The sequence below is a fragment of the Sminthopsis crassicaudata genome, chromosome 1 (assembly GCF_048593235.1).
Source record: "Sminthopsis crassicaudata isolate SCR6 chromosome 1, ASM4859323v1, whole genome shotgun sequence".
Classification (NCBI taxonomy): domain Eukaryota; kingdom Metazoa; phylum Chordata; class Mammalia; order Dasyuromorphia; family Dasyuridae; genus Sminthopsis; species Sminthopsis crassicaudata.
In genome coordinates, this window is record NC_133617.1 from 363,488,153 (window position 1) to 363,509,250 (window position 21,098).

The following is a 21,098-nucleotide window of genomic DNA, read 5'->3' on the forward strand; positions in this document are numbered from 1 at the left end:
ACCTAGAAATGATCTCATTCTTTCTAACCTTTTTATCTTTGACCACTCCAATGAATTTAACTCATGCAAGTGTAGAATAATGATGTGCAGCTTTTCTTTTACATTTTAAGCTCCTTGAGAAAAGGAATGGCTCATTTTTATTTCTGATTCCTAATTCATCCTTTGATACAACACATTTTAAGTAATAAATATTTCAATACTAAAAGGAGTTAATTCAGGTATATGACTTTTCTTCATGCTCTTCTAATCTTACCATATAAGCTACCTCCTACTCCTGAAAAAAAATGAGACAGACATATTTTAAATATTTTTCTGGTGATTTCAACAGGAAAAAAAGATATTATTTTCTTCTTAAACAGTTACTAATAGAAGCATCCATTGTATGCATGACATATTTTTACTTTCCATTAAGGTTAGAGGGCTAATTAAAATATTAAATGGCTTTTAATCTATGAGCAGGGTTGTAATTTGAAAATAATAATTGTCATCATTACATCAATAGAGGATTAATACTTAATCCTACTAAAGCTCATTTTATTAGCTTGTAGATGACATAGGAACCTCTGAAGGAGGAGTTTGGTTTGTTTTTCCTTTCTTGTTTACTATCATTCTTAAAGGAATCTACTTGATCATGAGCAGAGACCATTGTATTTTCATTTAAGTACATATAAGTAAAAGCTTCCCCACAGTTAGAACTTTCCAAAAGTAATGTTGGTTATTTTAGTATATAGTGAGTTTTCCAACATTGAAGATCTTCAATTGTTCACTAGATAACATCTTTTCAGGGATATTGTAGAATTATAAAATCCTTTTAAAGTTGCATCTTGATCTAGATTCCTTTTATATATGTCTTCCCATGGAAGATCTTTAGATTTATTAGAGAATTTAGAGATAGTGTAGTTTGACTCCTTTTGGTCCTTTTATATTGAAAAGGAGAAAACTGAGATGCAACAAGTTGAAAAGGTCATAGCCAGGTTCATATTCTTGGGGGTGAAGGGGAGAGTGGGTAGGAAGCGTTTTGTTTTTGTTTCATTTTGATTGTACTAGCTTGCCTTTTTACTCTACTAGAAAGTAATTCTCATATATTCTTTTCAACTGAAAAAACAAACAAACAAAAAAGAAGGTGGCAGAGGGAGGGCATAGTATCCTATACCTTCAGTCTTTAACTATTGTTGTTTCTTTTCAGAGAGTGTCACTGTCAATCAAGGAAAAGTGGCAATCTTGCTAGATTTATCAGTGTCACTTTTAACTCCCAACTAATGCACAAAGTCTAACAACTCTTTTTCATTTAGGAAATGAAAACATGCTTTCCTGATTTTCTATTAAAATAAATCTCACTTACTTGACTATATTTCAAGGAAATGTGTTTTTAAAAATGTTTATCACTACCAGCAATTTATTTTTATAGTTTTGAGTCAGTAATCTCTTCCCCCTTCCTCTTTCTAATAACTGGAGGATGTCAGATTCTGTGCTTTTCCAATTCAGCAAAATTTAAATAAATGGCAAGGGAATTGAGGATAAGTGCCCTAGAGGGGATGAGGAAACTACAATATGTGTTGTTGTCCCACATTGAAATTTTTTAAAAACCTGACTTAAATATCTCTATTAGGTTAATTTAAAAACAAACAAAAAATCTTTATTTTATACTAATAAAAAATTTTAATGCAAGATTTTGTGTTAGAGAGAATATTAAATCCTGAGATGGGGAACTAGATATAATTTTGTGTAACTCATTACCTAAGTCCCAGTTTTCAGAATTGTAAACATAAATAATAGGAAGGGAAAAGAGGCAAGTGCTTCAGTCAGAGACCAGGGAAGACCTCAACTTAAAAAGGTCAAAGCCACCCTTTGCTTCATGATCTTCTTCAGTTGTCCTGATCTATATCTTGCCACTGGACCCAGACAGCGTCAGATGAGAAAATGAGGCTGATGACATTGCGCAGTCCTCTCTCACTTGAATACTATTCACTCACTCTGAGGTCATGGGCATCTTCAAGAATTAAGGACAAACATTGACAGATATGTCCCAAGCAACATGTTAAGAATTTTACAAATATTAGCTTATTATATCATCACAATAACTCTATAAGTTAGAGGCTATTATTATCCCCCTTTTTACAGGAAACTGTAAAGAAACTGAAAGAAGTTGAGCGTAAGTGACCTGGTCAGTGTCACTTAGCTCAGGTCTTACTAACTCTGGATTCAACACTCTATTAACTATGCTTAAAGCTGCTTTTAGTTATGTTTTGTTTTGTTTTGTTTTGTTTTGCTATTTTTGATTAGCTGCATCCTTAAGCTACTGTGAAGAAAATGATCTATTAAAATTTTTATAATAATATATAATGATGTGAGATTCTGTGACTTCTTACTAAAGCTTGGGACAAGTGTATGTGGGTGCTTGTGGTGATAGTACAGGTAATTAACTGATTAATATATCTTCCATGACACTCATTGTAATTCCATCACCACAAGTCACTGGCAATTAAATTTGATAGAAAAAAATTTTTACTGTAGAAGAGAGAGGACTACATGGCATTTGGAAAATTATAAAATATTTTTACTTATTTTTGAGCTTGCCATAATAGCAAAAACTCTTCTATTGAATTAAAAACAAAAACAAAAAAAAGTATGGCAGAGATTCTAGAAATTAGAAAAGAAAAAAAAAAAAAAACTACAAGTGAGAATCATATAAAGGGCAATGGAAAGTCACATAATGTAGTGAATAGGATCAAAAATATAATTAACAGGGACACTAAAGAAGAAAAGGAATGAAAGGCTTTTGAAACTTTGTAATTGTGAAAACTGGATATCAAAAATAGTAAAAGTCTGGTAATTTTGTGTCAAGCCTTAGAAGAAAAGATGATTGACTATGTTCTTTACTGGTAGGTTCTCATGTCAGGAGAATGTAAGAAGATTCTATTAGATAGAATCACTGGGACAACTTCTTAGAAAATATGGATAAAAATTCACCAAATAATTAAATATAAATAACATTTATCTTGCTAGAGGAAACTATTGAATTGTTGACATCATTGTTACAGTTGAGTGTTTATGAGAGTGTTGTTAGAGGTACTATGGCATGGTAGGATGGAGAAGAGTTGAGATGAAGAAAAAGAAAGTTGAGTGAATTATATTTTCTATTTTGGAAATACTTGGAAAATATTTTTGAAAATGTTTTGTTCATGTGGATGGAAGTGGAAAAATAGAAACAGTATATAACTCTGGTGGAAGGCTGTAGGATAATGGAATCTATTAGAGATCTTGGTTGGAAGTCATAAGGATTTTGGATATTAGCAACATTGTGAATAGGACAAAGTGTTCTTGTGCCATGTAAAAATTGAAAGGAAGGTGTAAGCAGCACTGGGATATTAATATGAAATTCCTCATGCACACTAAGGCATTCTTTTTCTTCTCTTTCTTTACGTCTTTCCTAAACTTTGACCAAAGAGAAATCAATAAAGCCAGAAATGTGGAAGAAAGAGAAGTATGACTAAAGTGGCTAAACTTTGACCAAAGAGAGATCAATAAAACCAGAAATGGGGAAGAAAGAACAAGTATGACTAAAGTGGCACAAAGAAAGAATTTCAAGTGCCATGTTGATGGCAAAAAGGAATTTATGACCAGAGGAGAACTAGAGATCATTATTGATCACAAAATAGAAAATTTGATTACATCAAACTAAAAAGTTTCTGTACAAACAATACTAATGCAAACAAGATTAGAAGGGAAGTAACAAATTGGGAAAATATTTTTATAGTTAAAGGTTCTGATAAAGGTCTCATTTCCAAAATACATAGAGAATTGACCCTAATTTATAAGAAATCAAACCATTCTCCAATTGATAAATGGTCAAAGGATATGAACAGACAATTCTCAGATGATGAAATTGAAATTATATCCACTCATATGAAAGAGTGTTTCAAATCACTACTGATCAGAGAAATGCAAATTAAGACAACTCTGAGATACCACTACACACCTGTCAGATTGGCTAAGATGACAGGAACAAATAATGATGAATGTTGGAGGGGATGTGGGAAAACTTGGACACTAATACATGGATCTTTAAAGGGAAGAGAGGAATATAATTATTTCTAATGAAAATACCAGACCTATAGAAATATTTACATTGTTGGTGGAGTTGTGAAAGATTCCAACCATTCTGGAGAGCAATTTGGAACTATGCCCAAAAAGTTATCAAACTGTGCATACCCTTTGATCCAGCATTGCTGCTATTGGGCTTATATCCTAAAGAAATACTGAGGAGGGGAAAGGGACCTGTATGTACCAAAATATTTGTGGCAGCTCTTTTCGTAGTGGCTAGAAATTTGAAGATGAATGGATGTCCATCAATTGGAGAATGGTTGGGTAAATTATGGTATATGAAGGTTATGGAATATTATTGCTCTGTAAGAAATGACCAGCAGGAGGAATACAGAAAGGCTTGGAGAGACTTACATCAACTGATGCTGAGTGAAATGAATGGAACCAGAAGATCGCTGTACACTTCAATGTTGTATGAAGATGTAATCTGATGGAAGTGGATATCTTCAACATAAAGAAAATCCAACTCACTTCTACGTGATCAATGAGGGACAGAAATAACTACACCCAGAGAAGGAACACTGGGAAGTGAATGTAAATTGTTAGCACTACTGTCTATCTACCCAGGTTACTTATACCTGCGGAATGTAATTCTTAATGTGCAACAAGAAAATGGTATTTACACACATATATTGTATCTAGGTTATACTGTACCACATGTAAAATGTATGGTATTGCCTGTCATCTAGGAGAGAGAGTAGAGGGAGGGAGGGCATACTTTGGAAAAAAAGGAATACAAGGGATAATGTTATAAAAAAAAATTACTCATGCATATATACTGCCAAAAAAAATTTATAAATAAAATTTAAAAAAAAGTCTTTTGCTTTTTCTGAGCTCTGAAAGGAGTAAGAAATTCTCATCAAATCAATCAGCTACAATTTTTCTGCATTAAAACACAATGTTTATACTTGGCTTTTGAAATCAGGTTTGAAATATAATGGCATTGCAATGGCGATCATTCCAAAGTACGAATATACAATTACATTTTTTTTTTTGCAAATGTTAGAAACTTGCAATTGACTATCATTTTTGGACAATAAAGAAAGCTCAAGAAATTGTGATGCTATTTTTTTATTTTCTAATTTTTTGCCATATTTTTATTGCCATAATGCATGAAATCAATGAGAGAAAAAGTAGAGGAAATTGTGGTTTTTGAATATTTGGGGTTCATTAAGAACTCAAGGATCTTTGGTGCTTTCTGATTTGAGTCTCAAAATAACACCAACTTATCTGACCACACAATCTGGAACACCTCTAATTTGAAATACTCCTTAGATTATATTTCACAGTACTTAGCTATAGAAATATTAATTGAACCAATTAAAGGTCAAAAAAGAGCATATACCATATAGTGATCTTTTCTTTACTGGAATTTACAGCATCAATAGAGAGACCAGGTATACACAAGAAAGATAAGAAAGGATTCAATTCACCAATTGCTAAATAAGTAATAAACAAATTAAGTGAAAGTGCAAAAAGAGATTATTGAGGATTCAATAAATCAAAGCCAGCTTTATGTTAGAACTTGAGTTAGACAATTTGAATAGGATTCAAAAAGAGAGCAGGATGAAGGCAATATCAATAGATGGAAATGACATACACTAATTCTTGGAAGCAGCAGCATGGCTATCGTATTCAGAGGGAAAAATATTAGTCACTCTATCTTTGAAATAAGAGTGGAATGATATGTATTGAAAAAGCCTAAAATTCTATGTTAAGGACTATGGATTAGACCTAAGATAACTAGGAGAAATATTGAAGGCTCCCTTATGGTAAAATCTCTCTCTAGACTTCTCCAATAGAAGGGACTCCAAGGGTAAAGATTAAGGTAGGCTTCAAGCAAATAGTTATTTTATAAATCAAAGCAAGTGTCCAGTCTTTTGAAAGATAATCCATCACCTTCAAGAAGGAGGCATATTTAATATCAGCACAATTAAACACAAATGGATATTAAAAACTCCAAGATGATTAATCAATAAAGGTGGAAGCAGAGAACCTTATTAGTTAGATAAGGATTAGCTGGTGTAGTTAAAGTGCTGGCTATAAAAGCAGCAAATTAAAAATGATCATACATGCCAAGAGTGATGGATGAGGATTCTTAGAGAATGGAAAAGGTGTGACCTTCTGTGCAAAACTTGAACTGTATCAAAACACTAAGCCTATAACAACTCCACTAATTTTTGTTTCTCATTTCCAAGAAAAACACATGGAGTAGGGCATTTTCCATTTCTGATTTTACTAGATCAGACATATCAAATCCAGAAGCACTGGATGGAAGCAACTTTGAAAGTTGGTAGAAAAACTAAACATTCAAATGTAATGATTTATTTTAGATAGGGTAAGAGAAACCCTAAGTAATGTGGACCCAAGTTTGCATTTTTTCCCATATTTCTGTCAGACTCCAGAATTCACTTTCTATCTAGTGGTACTTTCTTTTGTTTATTTTTGGTTTTTATTATGTTTGTTTATTTGTTTGTTTCAATTGGGCTACTCCTTGAATAGTTCAAACTTGTGATTTAATTCAATTCCACAAATATTCAATAAGCATCTTTTATTGGCAAGGCACTCTGTTATGTGGAAAATAAAGAAGACATAAGGCAAATGATTTCTGTCCTGAAAGAGTTTGTATGTTGTTTGAAAAGCTTATGGACAGTTCGTGGACAGTGAGACAGTGTGTAGAACACTGGGTCTGTAGTCAGGAATGCTCAACTTGCCAAGTTAAGATCTGTTTTCAGATATTTACCAACAGTGTGACCTATCAAGTTATTTACCTCTGTTCCCTCAGTTTCCTCATCTATAATATGAACAAATGGAAAGGAATGGCAAGTCAATCCAGTGTCTTTGGGGGCAAACTACAAAAGGGGTCATAAAGAGTCAGATACAACTGAAAATAACTGAACAACAACAGCAACAATAGAACTAGTCAAATTATGTCAGCACATGCATGGACTATGCTGTAATGACTCTAAAGTCAGCTCAAGAATGGCTCAGGTTGAGTGAATTTATATTTCATAAAAATTAAGGATATTGATGAAATGGAATGTAGATATCTCAGAGCATATCTCAAAGTTTCCAAATATGAGAGCACGGATAATGTTAAAAAGTCAGAAAGTAACTAGATTATGTATTGAATTTCTTGAGAGAGAAGAGATTAACAGATAAATAGAATAGCAATCTTGAAAAGACAATTTATATTCATGGTGTCAGTATCAAATAAGGAGAACTTGCTGAATGATGTATGCACTGGGAAAGTCTGGAAGTGAAAATGAAAAAGCAAGGAGTATGAATAATTCTTCATGCTGGGAGGGAAAGAAGGAATACTTGTTCTGGAAATAATAGGCAGGATATTATTTTAAAAGAAACAGGGGTTTTCTAAATGTAACAAAGTAGAAGCCATGTTACACCAATATTCTTAGAAGGGAGAAAAGTTTGGCACCAACATAAGAAGGATGAAGATAATAGGAATTTGGAAGATATAAAGGTAAGGTAAATATAAGAGAGGAAAAGGGTAATATCAAGAAAAAAAAATCTCAGGTTAATCTGAAGCATGAAGATTAAGGGAGTGCAAGATTGAAGTATGCTAATAACAGGATGGAAGCAATGTCATTTTAATGAACCTCTCACTCTACAAAATCTTAAAATGATTGAAAGTAGCATCAGTCTGTTTCCTCACAAGCATCAGAGGAAAAGGGATTATAGTATAGGAAGGAGTTTGGGCTTGGTTTCTGGGTTAATAAATACCATAGTTCAGACTCATACCTAAAACCACTTACTCTCTTTCTTCCACAGATAATGGACTGGTCTTCCACAGAAATCTCACAAAAAGAGGCTTTGTCAGAATTGTTAATAGTTATAGAGATCTGAATCTTTGTAGATTTTTAATTTGACTGTTTAATGAAGTTTATTTGGAGAGATAATATCTTTATAAATATAAAGACAAAAACTGGAGTTAGATTCACAGGCTCCTGAATCTAGAAATAAATAAATAAACAAATAAATAAAATTAAAAAAAAAAAAAAAAAGAAAAGAAAAAAAAAGGGTTAGAGAGATCAATACTCAAGGGCAATAATGGACCCAAATCCATTGCTCAAGATTTTTGTATCAAGTTGTGATGAATTTTAGTAGAATATGAGGTTGATAAAAATAACAAGTATTTTGCCAGTGACCTGATGTTTTAGATTAAAAAAATTTTCCCAGATTTGTTTGGATTTCATTAAAATATTTATTTGATTTGTTGTGTAAATTTTAACTACTGACATCAACTTAGACAAAATTATATTGTACTTATACAGATACTATGTTATTTCTTTTTGGAATATCCTTTCCTTTCCCCATCACACAAATTTCCAAATACATTTAATATTTAATCTATAGTGAGTTCTATTCTAAAAACAATGGGTAGTTAAAACAAAACAAAACAAAACAAAACAAAACAAAACAGACTCTGTGCACACTGGAAGGGGAAGATGTGTTAATTTTCCACTGCTAGAGTAAATTTCCACACTGTGGCCTTCATAGACTAAGGAAATTATGGGTCTGGACCAAATAATAATAATATTTCTACAAATGCTACTGCTACTATTAGTAATACTATTATTGCTAAATGATGATGATGATTGTGATGAAATAATAATTGCTGGAATCAAATTTGGGGCAGAGGAAAATATGAGTTCAGAGCCAAGAAAGATGAAATAATTATAGAACCAAATAATATATAATTAATTGCATACTTATTATTTGAATAGTAAGGGCAATCTTTAAGATTTGACCCAGAATTTTTTTTTTCTGGAATATTCTCCAGGGTTGCAATGACTCCTTATCAATCTGTACATATGACACATTCTGCTATCCAAAAACACAAGATCTTTGACTTTTTCAGTATGGTACAAATACAGACCATCTGTTAAATCTTAGGGGGTTGATTAAGATATATAGGATAAGTGTCTTGTCTAGGACACATATTGGTATAAGTGGGAAAGCTAACCAAGATCTTCATAATTTTATACTCAGCACTTCACCCACTTTATCTATTTTCTTTCTGTCAACTAATAAAAATAACAAAGTAGTATTTGCAGAGTATTAAATACGTAACTCCATTTTGAAGTTCAGGAAACTTGGGCCAAGAGTATTTAAGTGACTTGTATCAGGTCACATAGTTAATAATAGAAGTGGGATGTGTACTCAGGACTTCTTGAGTCCAAACTTAGATGTGTTATTAATGTTAAAAGCTTTATACTGTTTGGATAATGCACAGCAAGAATTAATGTATAGAGTGAGTTTATGATTGTGAGTATTATAATCATTATCCATTCTATGGTGTCTAATATAAAATTCAATAAATGTCAAGACCTCAACATTCTTTTATTATTATTTGGTTTTGTGTTTATTTTTAACCTGGAAAGCTCATGAAAAAAATTTTGTTCTTAGTGAAGGAATTTTTTTTTTATTTATTTAAGATATAACATTCTAATAAACAGCCCACGGCAGAGAGAATTTGGAGAGAGACAAGCGGGCATCACAATTGAAAACACATGGGGGCGGGGATATTCTTCCATTTGCACTTCCATGAAAAAATATGTGGCAGTTGTTTTCTAATGAAATGTCCAGATATGCAATACAAAAACATTTATATACTTTTTTTTTTTTTTTATTGTGAAAGAAGTGCCTGGGCAGAGGCGAAGGCTAACAATAAACTGCCATTTTCTCTTCAAAAAAAATCATTTTTCAAATATACCAGATAATATAACCCAAACAGAGTAGAGTAAAAATATAAATAAAAAGATACAGATAACAATGCAAACAGTAGAGAGTAAAGAGATAAATAACAAGATAGAGAGGAGAGATAAGGAAAAAAGAAACCATAAAGGCAAAAAAGAAACTGTATTAATTTATTTTTCCCCAAAATATCTTTGACAGCTATTTTCCCTTAGGGATGCCTTATTTACATCTTCCTGTCCTTTCTCATAAGCTGAAAGAAGAGGGTAATGATTCTATGTCATTTTGAATAATCCCCCCCCCATTTTCTCTAGACCATGAGGAGTACTCTGAATTCAGTAATTGATATAATAATAGCAACAACAGATATCTGATAATGGAAGAGAAAGTTTTCTTTCCAGGCATTTCTTACACTAACAAAATTGCATATCTAGAACAAAAACAAACAAATAAACACTCTTCTACTATAATGATGCTTCTATCAAATAAATGCAAATGTAAAAAAATAATAATGACTTTTGGTGATTAAGTCCTTTGATTAGACAATAAATACTATGCAGAGGAAATATTACTCCACTTGGTTTTGGAAGGATTTGGACTGGTATTGAAAAAAGTATAGCAATATTTTAAACATGTTAGCGGCATGGGGAAGAATGTGAGAGTCAATAACATGATATTTAGTTAATTACATGCAGAGAAACATGTAATGGACTGAGTATCATGAGCTTCCAAAAAGATAATATCTGAAAGTGTGTGCATGTGTACATGAATGTGTTGTGTATTATGCACTTGTGAAGAAACTAAAAAGGGGTTATGATTTGGGAGTTTCTAGTAGCCTTGTGTTCTCAATCATGGCTTGCAGCTGCTGGTGATACAGTAGATAGAACAACACATCAGGAATAAGGAAGACAAATTTCCTAGAAAAAGAATAGGTATTGTCTTCTCCTCCTCCTCCTCCTCCTCCTCCTTCGTCTCCTTCTTCTTCTTCTTCTTCTTCTTCTTCTTCTTCTTCTTCTTCTTCTTCTTCTTCTTCTTCTTCTTCTTCTTCTTCTTCTTCTTCTTCTTCTTCTTCTTCTTCTTCTTCTTCTTCTTCTTCTTCTTCTTCTTCTTCTTCTTCTTCTTCTTCTGCTTCTCTCTAAGTCATGCTCCACTTCTATTTATTTTAAATCTAGATGTATGTGACTCAGTATTTGCTTCAACCATAACATTTAAAAAATGTAGTAGTCAAATATGCAGTGAGGAGAGAACAAAGTAAGTTGGTGCATTTTTGTTCAAAATGTAATAAAAGAATAAAATTATATGAAAAAGAGATATTTATTGTAGCCAATATTCAAATGCAGACATATCTGATGATAAACTCAAGCTCATCTAAGAAACCACTTTCAGAAGCTATTGTGACAGGTGATTTCCCTAATCATCTTAGTTTTATAGGTTAATAATAATGATTCAGAATAGGAGATTGTATAAAGGTGTATCAGTACAGTCCCATTATTATAGTGCCTTCAATGACTGCTCAAGAGACAAGAGCTGAAGCTAATCAATACCAGGAATATAGGGAATGAGCCAGTGAGGGAGGATATAAAAATTGCAGGTTATACAATATTCAATGCACAACTTCTTTCCCACCTATAAAATAAACTTCTGATCTCTGCCTTATTCTGTGGGATGTGGTTTATTGAGGTCAAAAGAAAATTTCTTTCAACCATTTCACTGATGGTGAATATTTTCTGGCTATCTGTTTAGCCATAGTACATATAATTAATAATACAGACCTAGCAAAAAGAAAAGGGATTTGAGCCCTAAAGACTAAAAAACAGAACTTATAAGCACCAAAACTGAAGGGAATAAGACTTCGGGATTTTTTTTTTTTAATCCCTGTTCTTCCTTTCTGCATAACTTCCTTGGGAGAATTCCCTGGATGTCCTGTCCCTCATCGCATAAAGTATGATATCTAGACCATCTTTCTTATCAGTTTTCTGTTTCTAATGTTATGAATAGCAACACTTTCTTTCAGAGATCTGCTAGATGATTGCTGCTAATCTGATACACTACTTTACATTGAGATATTATTGCTGACAACTATCCTTGTTTTTCTAGTTCCAGGGGATATTTACATTTAGTAAGGAGCTCCAATAAATGAATATCTTAACCCATATAATTGAAAATTCAGTAAGAAAATTTTAGTCACTGTTAAAAGCTCCAAACTGGGGACTTTTGGAAGCTCCTTCCAAAATTAATCATGCTGTGGTTTATGTCTTTGTAAATATCTAAGACTAGCCCTATTTCTAGGACATAGAAACAAATTAAGAGGATAGCTACATCGTATAAAATATGGATATGCATATATTTATATAAATATGCATGTGATATATGCATACATATATTTACCAATTAATTCTGCGGAGAAAAGCCAAACAACTTATGAATTCATTCATTTTATAAGTATTTAATTTTTATAAGAATCAATAAAAGTTTTTAAAAAGACCTAGAATAAAAATAGCTCATACTTATATACCTTAAACATTAGTTAAGCTCACTAGGTTACTAAACTTTAAAATTTGTGACTGCTTTAAATATATTAAATAAATTGTTCATGAAGCCTTCCTTTAGAGTCATTGCTACTGATACCATCATCATGAACGTTTTCTTCATCACCATTTTCTAGTCAAGGAAACTGAGGCTGAGATGTTGAGTGACTGATTAAATGAATGTGGCAGATATAACATTTAAATTGACTACAAAACTGAATGGCATCATTGTAATTCAATGTGTAGAAACCTAGTTTTAGAGTCAGAAGACTGAAGTTTAAAGGTTGATATTGACAAATACTATCTCAGTGCCCCACTACATGACTATGGGAGGAACACAGTTGTTGATAAAGGAAGGCCCTAAGAAGAATTCTCTATGGCAATTAGATTAGACTCCTATTACCCTCCTTAAGCAAATTAGAATATAATAAGTACATAATAAGAGCATAAAAAGAAATGATACCAGGTCAGGTGAAAGAGAGATAATTTGTGACTGCCATAAAGAAAAGCTTTACAAAAGAGCTGGCTTTATAAGCCAGACTTTTAGTAACAAGCAAGAATCTGATAATTATATGTCAATTTTAATTTTATTTTGTACCCATACCATCCAAATTTTGGTGCTATTTGTTGTGCCATAGTTTCCTTTTATTGTTCTGCCTCAGTTTCCCTAAATTCTTCTTCAGTTTCCCTAAATTGTTCTGCCTCAGTTCCTTGAGTTGTTCTGCCTCAGTTCCTTGAATTGTTCTGCCTCGATACCCCTGGTTGCAACCTCTTCCTGTTCATTAGGGCTTAGATAATTAGAGTTGTAGAGATCTGGCCACTCTGGCATTCCATAAGATAAAGCTACAGATGTTCTATCTCAGATACCTATCTCTAAGTTCCAGACTTTCTGTCTGTAACTAACTACTCCCTTCACTCCTAGTTTTTCAGACTTTATGGTCCTACCCCCAACCTATCAGAACTGGATTGATGGTCCCTTCTTGGAAATTCCTACTCTTAGTGTTCGGATTCCACCCCTTGCCTTTGTCTCCCCTGATTGCTAGAGAGCCACATATAACTCATTGGAATCTCACATTCAATGCTGATACAAATTGCTGAATACTTTAAGACATCAGCTCTGGGACCAAAATGAATCCTTTGGTCCCAGAAAATTTCTCCCTCTCAGAAATCCAAATAAAATATTAAAAACTCTAATCTTTATCTTGCCTCAGTTTCTCTGGCATTACATGTTATATATACAATGTTTATTGGGACTATTTTTAGATTGAAGTGGCTTGTCCAAAGTCATTTAAATACTAAGAAAGAGACCATAGAATCCTGGTGCACTTTAAAAAGAGGCAGAAAATATATGGAAATCCTGGATTTAAGTGAGGGCTCCATTACCTACTAACTTCAATAATCTTAAAAATAATTTAGTTTCCTTGATTCCCAGTTATCTAGAAAAATGAAAGGGATTGGACTAATCAGAGCTTCTTAAATTTTTTATATCATGAGCACAATGTCCATTCTGGTATAGGCTATGCCTAAAATAAAATACATAAGATGAGAAATGAAACCTAATATATTGAAACAGAGTATTTTTTCCCCATTTAGGTTCACAGATCCTTTTATGTTAAAAATCTTTAAAACAGATTATTCTAAGGCACTTTTTAGTCCTACCTAATATGTTATGATCCTTTCCATTGTACTGTGCTGCTTCTCTATCAGATTAAGTGAAAACTAATCTGTGCCTACAAACAAAATATTAGTAATAATAAGTGGAGATCTATGATACAGCTATTTGGTTAAATAACCTGACCTATATCAATTTAAATGCATAACACATACAAGTTTGGAAATACTTCTAGTTATTATGTTCCTCCTTAAATTGTATTTCTTCTGTTACTTGTCTGAGTATGTGAAAATGAATTCATTTTTTACTAAGCTTATGACAAACCTTTAAGTACAAATTCTTGCTAAGTCAGACGTAGTGAATTATATCTTTCTCTGGCCTAATGAGTAAGGGTACATTTAAGGATGAAGCCAGTAAAATTAATAGTATCATTCCTCAGTGATAAAATAAGAGCTACAAATTAAGAGATGGAGCTAGAAGCTTTTAGAAGATAATTATTTTTGTTTTTATGTTTGTTTATTTTTAATATTTATTTTATTTTATTTTTAGCTACTAGACCTATGTTTTCATAAGTATGGGAAGTCATATAAGAGTTTCTTGAAATAAGGCAATGTCACTTTCAACTCAGAGAGGTTGTGATTCCTCCTGGTTCAAACAGACATTTTATAGTGGAGATTAAACTTACAGATCTTCCTGAATCCAAGGTTAACTTTGTTTTACCATGCTTTTTCTAACGATTCCTCTCAGTGAATACTCAACCTCAAATGAGAGTTTTTTGAGCTATTTTTATTTTAGGTTGAGAATGCAACTTCCACATTTCTATCAGAAATGATACAATTAATAAGTGATAATTTTTTAGTCCTGAAAACAGTACCTTGATTGAGATTTTTTGAACAGTATTATTTCCAAGTTTCAGTCAAAAGAAAATTAGCTACTAGGAAACAGTGCCTTTCAGTTACATTTACAAGAAGCCAATTCTTTTGTCTCTAAGGGCCTGCCATTACTCTTGTCCTCTAAAAACAACGTATTTCTCTCCTCAAGCACCACTTTCTGGGAGAATCGTTTTTCCTCAGGTTTACTCAGCACTGTGTTTCTTTTTAAGCAATTTTTTGGGGGGAGTTTCAGCATTTCAGTCAAAATGTTCTTTATGTTCTCCAAATATTTAGTATAAAGTTTTGTTTCATAAATTTTAAGAAAGAAGAGATAAATATGAGAGAAGAAATGACTTTTATGAAATATTTGATTTTTCTTACTATAATTTTACCTATTTTACAGTGTGAAGATTAAAGAGCAATATCAAGATATCTCTTAGGAAATTTTATTATTGTATTGTACTTAAGTACCAAATTTGTAGGAACCTTTCAAATTTATTTTTTGTCATAGAGGCCTGTATTAGAAAAAAGAGAAAAAATCATTGGGCCTTTTTTGTTGAATTTAAGAATTCTCTGTTAGCTCATGAAATTATTACAAGAATGGTTCTTTGATTTGGAGAGAGGCAAACTAATTGAAATATATATTTTGGAGTTAATATTTTAGGGATGAAAAGAAAAAAAAAACAACTAACCTATAGCCTCTTGGTTATTAAATACAGAAAAAAAAAAACAATTGTTGAATTCAAATAAATTCCTGTGAATTGCTAAAATGAAGGTGATATATGGAAGGAGAAAATGGCATAAACCTATAGGCTCTGATTTTAAGTAACTTTAACCAATCTAATTCCAGATATGCAGATATGCAGAAGTTATAAGCTACTTGCTCCTAAATATCAGTGTGTCTTATCACTGGATAAATAATTGGAACAAAGAATCACAGCCTGGGAATTTTAGTAAGGCAAATCTAAGCTATGATTCTAAATATTTATCTCCTTCAAATTTGCTATTGTAGGAATATAGAATTTACTTTCTGGATAAGGAATAAAATAATCTTGGTTTATATAATTACTAGTTGGATAACTGGCCTTCTCTTTGCTTTTCCTGATCGGGTTGATGTTGCTGGCTGGAAGCTCATATTTGGCTTTATCACATTTGGAAAAGTAATTTCCTGAAGATTTAATTATGGCCCAAGCTTTTTTTTTTTTTTTTTTTTTTTTTTTTTTTTTTTTTTTTTTTTCCCTATGCAGAGCAAAGATGGGGCTGCTTCAGAAAAGGAAATGTCTATACCTCAAAATTTTCTTGGGAAACTTGTGTGACAATTGTTCATCAAATTATATTAATATTGAAGGTTGACATAGGCATGTATGCATATGTGGGAGATGGGGGCCATTTTTTATTTCTTCATAAAAAATATCTCTTTTGAAAAATACTTTCTTCCATATTAGTATCTTTCTCTGGCTCCTTGGTTATCATTATAGAATTGGACAGGCTTTAATCTAATTATTCCATCTCCATACCTACACATCTCCTCAATTCCAAAATACTTACAAGGAAATAGAAAATAAGCAAAGATAATGAGTGAGTGAATGAATATGTGATTTCTGCAGACATCTGTTTCACTTAGTCTACAAAATGTTACCTCCCCTTTTTCTTACTCTCCCTGCCCTCCTGTTGTGTCCCTTCTGCCCCCCTTTATTCTGTTTTCCTTTTCTTCTTTTTTGCTTTTTCATTACCCTTTTTTACCTCACCTCTTCTCACTTTTTTAGCATTTCTCACATTCCTCACTTTTCTATCCTTCTATCACAATGCAATTCAGACCTGACACTGATAAAACCACTTAGAAATATTCCTTTAAATGCCTAACCATTTCAAAATTGTAAAACTTTTCTCTCTTCCCTATTCTTCTTGTTGAGATGATTCTTTTTTTTTCTCTCTTTGACAATCATTTGAACCATGTTTTCCTTTCCCTAATTTCACTTTTCCATTCAATTTTACTTCATGTGCTGACACCTCAGTTTGGGTGTTTTTCTTCCTTCTCCCCTTTTATATTTCTTTAGGAGTCACTATCAGTGCCTTGGTTTCTCATACTCAGAATCAACTTTTTTTTTTTTTTTTTTTTTTAAACTCAGTGATAAAGTTGGTGTAAGGTCTATGTAGCTTCTTTCTCCACAATAATTCTAGATATGACTTTTTTTTTTGAGACACTATTATGATTAGATCCCTAATGTTGATCTTAAATATGTGACTGGAAATCATTCTGTCCCTTTTAGTGACATCCTTGCCTTGAGGCTTTTTCAATCCAATCAACCTCAGATGCAGCTGCCTTACTCACTTTTCTCATTAGCCATTTGGCCTTATATTAATAAAGCCCCAACAGAAACTCCATTCCTAATGTATTTTGACTTTCTATATATAAATAAATCTATTCACATTTACTTACTGATCTTCTCATTAAATAGTCCGTGTGTGAATGTATAAACTTCTTCATGCACTATTTTTATAGCTTTTTGTTTACCTTTTTCTTTGTCAAAGTTTGATTAAGTAGGCTAGTTTATCTCTTAGTTTGATGGCCACTTCTAACTTCACATCCAAAATAAACTTTCTTCCTATCCTTCAAAAGCCAGATTAGGTGTGCTTTATTCCCTGACAAAAGGAAGGAAATATAGAACAATGTTTGCATCAACTTAAATCTGCCAATCTTCTCTACCATTGTATATTTACTGTGCTTATTGAATACTCCTATCATTCGTCCAAACAATCAACAACAATTCAGAAAATATTTATTTGGTATATATTCTGTGCAAGATAGGGTCCAAGTGCCAGGAATATTTGTTATTTAATAAATAATACTTGATCTTAATGAATTTGTAGTCTGTAAGACTTTGAAAAAAGAACAACAGTAGTAGCAACAATTAACTTGTAACATATTTTAATTATTTTTTAGTGAAAAGGAACCTGACAGAGAAATAAAGACTTGGGATCAAGCTCTCTGATACTGTACAACTCACACTCTTAATGTCCAGGCAACTCTCTTAAGTATGTGAAGCAGAAAAGGCTCCTGCCTGTTTTGGAGAGAAACTTGTTTCCTCATCTTGGAATTACTTGGTACAGTAGATAATGTGATGGCCTTGAAGTCAAAGAAGATTCATCTTGCTGAGTTCAAATCTGGCTTCAGACACTTACTAGCTGTGTAACTCTAGGCAAGGAACTTAATGCTGTTTGACTCAGTTTTCTTATCAGTAAAATGAGGTAGAGAAAAAAAAAAGTAGCAAATCACTAGTATCTTTGCCAAGAAAACCTCAAATGGGTCACAAAGAATTGGATACAATTAGAAATGACTTAACAACAATGATTGAACAACAGAATACTAATGAAACCATAGATCCAGGCCCTATTCCTATTCAGGACTTTACCGTTTGCAAAACACTTTTCATATATAATCTGAAACTGAAGTTGAGAGAGATTGAGAGTGACTAAGTGACTTGACCAGGATGGCCTTGCTAATAACAGTCTATAGAAAAATTTGAACTCAGGTCTTCTTGATTCCAAGCCTAGAATTCTATCACATGCATAGACTTTGAGTGTACATTATAATTAAATAGTCTTTTGAAATCTACAAAATATTTCCCTGACCATAACCCCATAAGTTTATTATTTCCATTCTACAGATGAGAAAACCAAGACTTAACAATGTTTAAATGATTTTCATTACTTATGATATTAGATCAATAGGTCATATTTACATAGCATTTTTCTTATAAATCTTTGAGAATATATATATATATATATATATATATATATATGTGTGTGTGTGTGTGTATATATAGGATTAGAGAGTGTGATTTGCCCACATATATATGTGACACTTGCCTTACAATAACTCTGTGAGATAGTTTTATTAATCTTATTTTACGTACAGGAACCAACACACACAGTTTAAAAATAACTTGTCAATAAGAGCTAGTTAGGCCTTGATTTCAACTTTTTTCTGATACTAAGTTGTGTGATCTTTTCACAAAATTATACTACCAACAATATGATAAGTAAGTACATTAAGTATAGGAATCAATTCTGTAACTTATATGACCTAAAACACTGTGACCCTTTAACAAAAACAGCATGATAGTAAATAAAAATTCAGAACTATGAAAATGAATTAAGAAGACAAAAATATTAGTTTAGAAACTTATGTAGCTACATGGAACTAAATTCAATTGACTCAGCATTCCATTATTAATTATAATTCATTTAAATATTTCTAATATATATATCAGTTCAGTTAACTTGAAGCAGTATTCCCTCTTATCAAAAACAGCATCATTTCTCAGCTTTCTAAAGTTGTCTGCTTCCTTGATTCCTCTATACCCAATATTTGGTATTAAAAACTTACCGCTTTTACCAACTCCCCCTGCTCCCAACATCACCACCTTGTACTCTCTGGACCCTCCTGAGGAGCTGCCTGAGGAGCAGATGTTCTCATTCTCTATCTCCATCTTACAGCAAGGATTGAAGAAGTAGTAGAGAGAAAGAAGGGAAGAAAGAGCACGATGGGGAAAACACACACATACACACACACACCCTACTTTCAGGTGCTTGCTAGGATATTAAACAACTCAAAAACTGTGTAAAAAGAAAGATTTTGTAAAAGAGATAAGAACAATCAGTTTCAGGCTAGCTGCTGTGCCTCTGTTTGCTGGAGCAGGTCTCATAGCAACCACTTTAACTGCTTCCAATAAAAATCTCCCTTTTGCAACCCCTCCTTCCGGATTCTTCACTCTCTTGTCTCTCTGCAAACAGGCTCTCTTTTCCTCTATGTTTCTCTTTCATCCGAGCTCTCTCTCTCTCTCTCTCTCTCTCTCTCTCTCTCTCTCTCTCTCTCTCTCTCTCTCTCTCTCTCTCTCTCTCTCTTTCTTCTGCATAGTCACGGTTATCAATGCCTGTGGCAGTCAGCTAGTTTCAGACATATCTCCACTGCCAAGACGGAATGAAATGGAGTTTTAGCTAGCAATATCCTGGCTCATGGACTGATGGCTACAGTTCAGGTTTCAAAGGGAAAGGCTTTTAAAAAAATTGAAATCCAATTATGAAGAATTTCTGATGTGTTTTGTAAATCTCCTACTTCTTTTACATTAGCCTTATTCACTGTTTATTTTATGAAATGTCTAGTGTGACTATTCTCACTGTAAAGGTGAAATTAGCCATCTCTGAGATATTGAGGTTGCTTTAGGACAAGAAATTAACATTTCTAAAGATTTACCCTTGTATTTAGACACTTTATAAATGTTTGTTGAATTGAATTGAATCAGAATGAATTGAATCAATTGGCATTTCCTTTTGTGAAACATCAAACATCAAACACTGGTGTCTGAACTGGATGACCATTATTTATCTATGCTCATAAATTGCAATATGATTTGACCAGCATGGAACAACCAGTATGATATCAAATATGAAAGGTGAATTTACTAAATATTTGGGAGAGTGATGATAATAGCATCAAATGGCTATTTTCTTCTTTGTCTTTGGGATGAGGTACTCTCTAAAGCAGTACACACAGTGTTTGACACATGGTAGTGGGTGCTTCCCTCCACCCAAGTCTTCTCCTTGATTTATATAGAAAAATGATCTATCTGAATTGACCATTTCAGCTAAAAATTTTTCTTCTGACCATAATTTTATTATGAAATTGTATTTTACTTCCTGCCTGCACCATACAATTTAGTACTTAATAATATCTTTATGCATTCATTTTGCAATTATCAAATTATTTTTCATGTGTTATCACTGGATTCTTAAAATAGCCTTATTAGGCAAGTAGGGAAGGTAATAAATACACTTTTTATGCAGATGGAAAAAAAAAACTGAATCTGAACCAAGTATGAAACTCAGAGATTCTCATTCATTCCATTTCTTTTAGTAGATCACATCCCTTGATTACATAATAGCTTACATTACATTTCTGCTGTCTAATGAGTTACCTTTAGAACTAAATTGCAATCCCCTTGAAGGTAAAAATTACTTCTTTGGTAGAACTTGCAAAGATTCTAGAAAATAAATAATCACATAATATGTCATCAATGAATCCTTATTGAATAATTTGTTGATAGTGCTACTGGTATCTTTAGGGTCTGCATGTTTAGTATTTCCAAATGTCAGAATGTATCAAATCACACATCCTATGTATTTTGATTCAGTCTGTATGTATAACAAGGACATATATTCATGAAATAATTGGATGAATTTCAAGATATATTCTGAAGTCAACAT

General features: G+C 32.5%; 1 protein-coding gene across 2 annotated transcripts in view; it reads right to left on the minus strand.

Annotated features, from left to right (window-relative positions):
* RIT2 (Ras like without CAAX 2) overlaps positions 1-19,564 on the minus strand; it is a 669,143-nt gene extending 649,579 nt beyond the window's left edge. The window contains exon 1 of one of the 2 annotated variants that reach the window (XM_074286067.1): positions 19,222-19,564. In XM_074286067.1, coding sequence (XP_074142168.1) covers positions 19,222-19,324 — 103 coding nt within the window. In that variant the 5' untranslated portion in view covers positions 19,325-19,564. The remainder of the gene's footprint in view (positions 1-19,221) is intronic. The other variant, XM_074286057.1, reaches the window with a different exon arrangement.
* Positions 19,565-21,098: the final 1,534 nt, after the last annotated feature.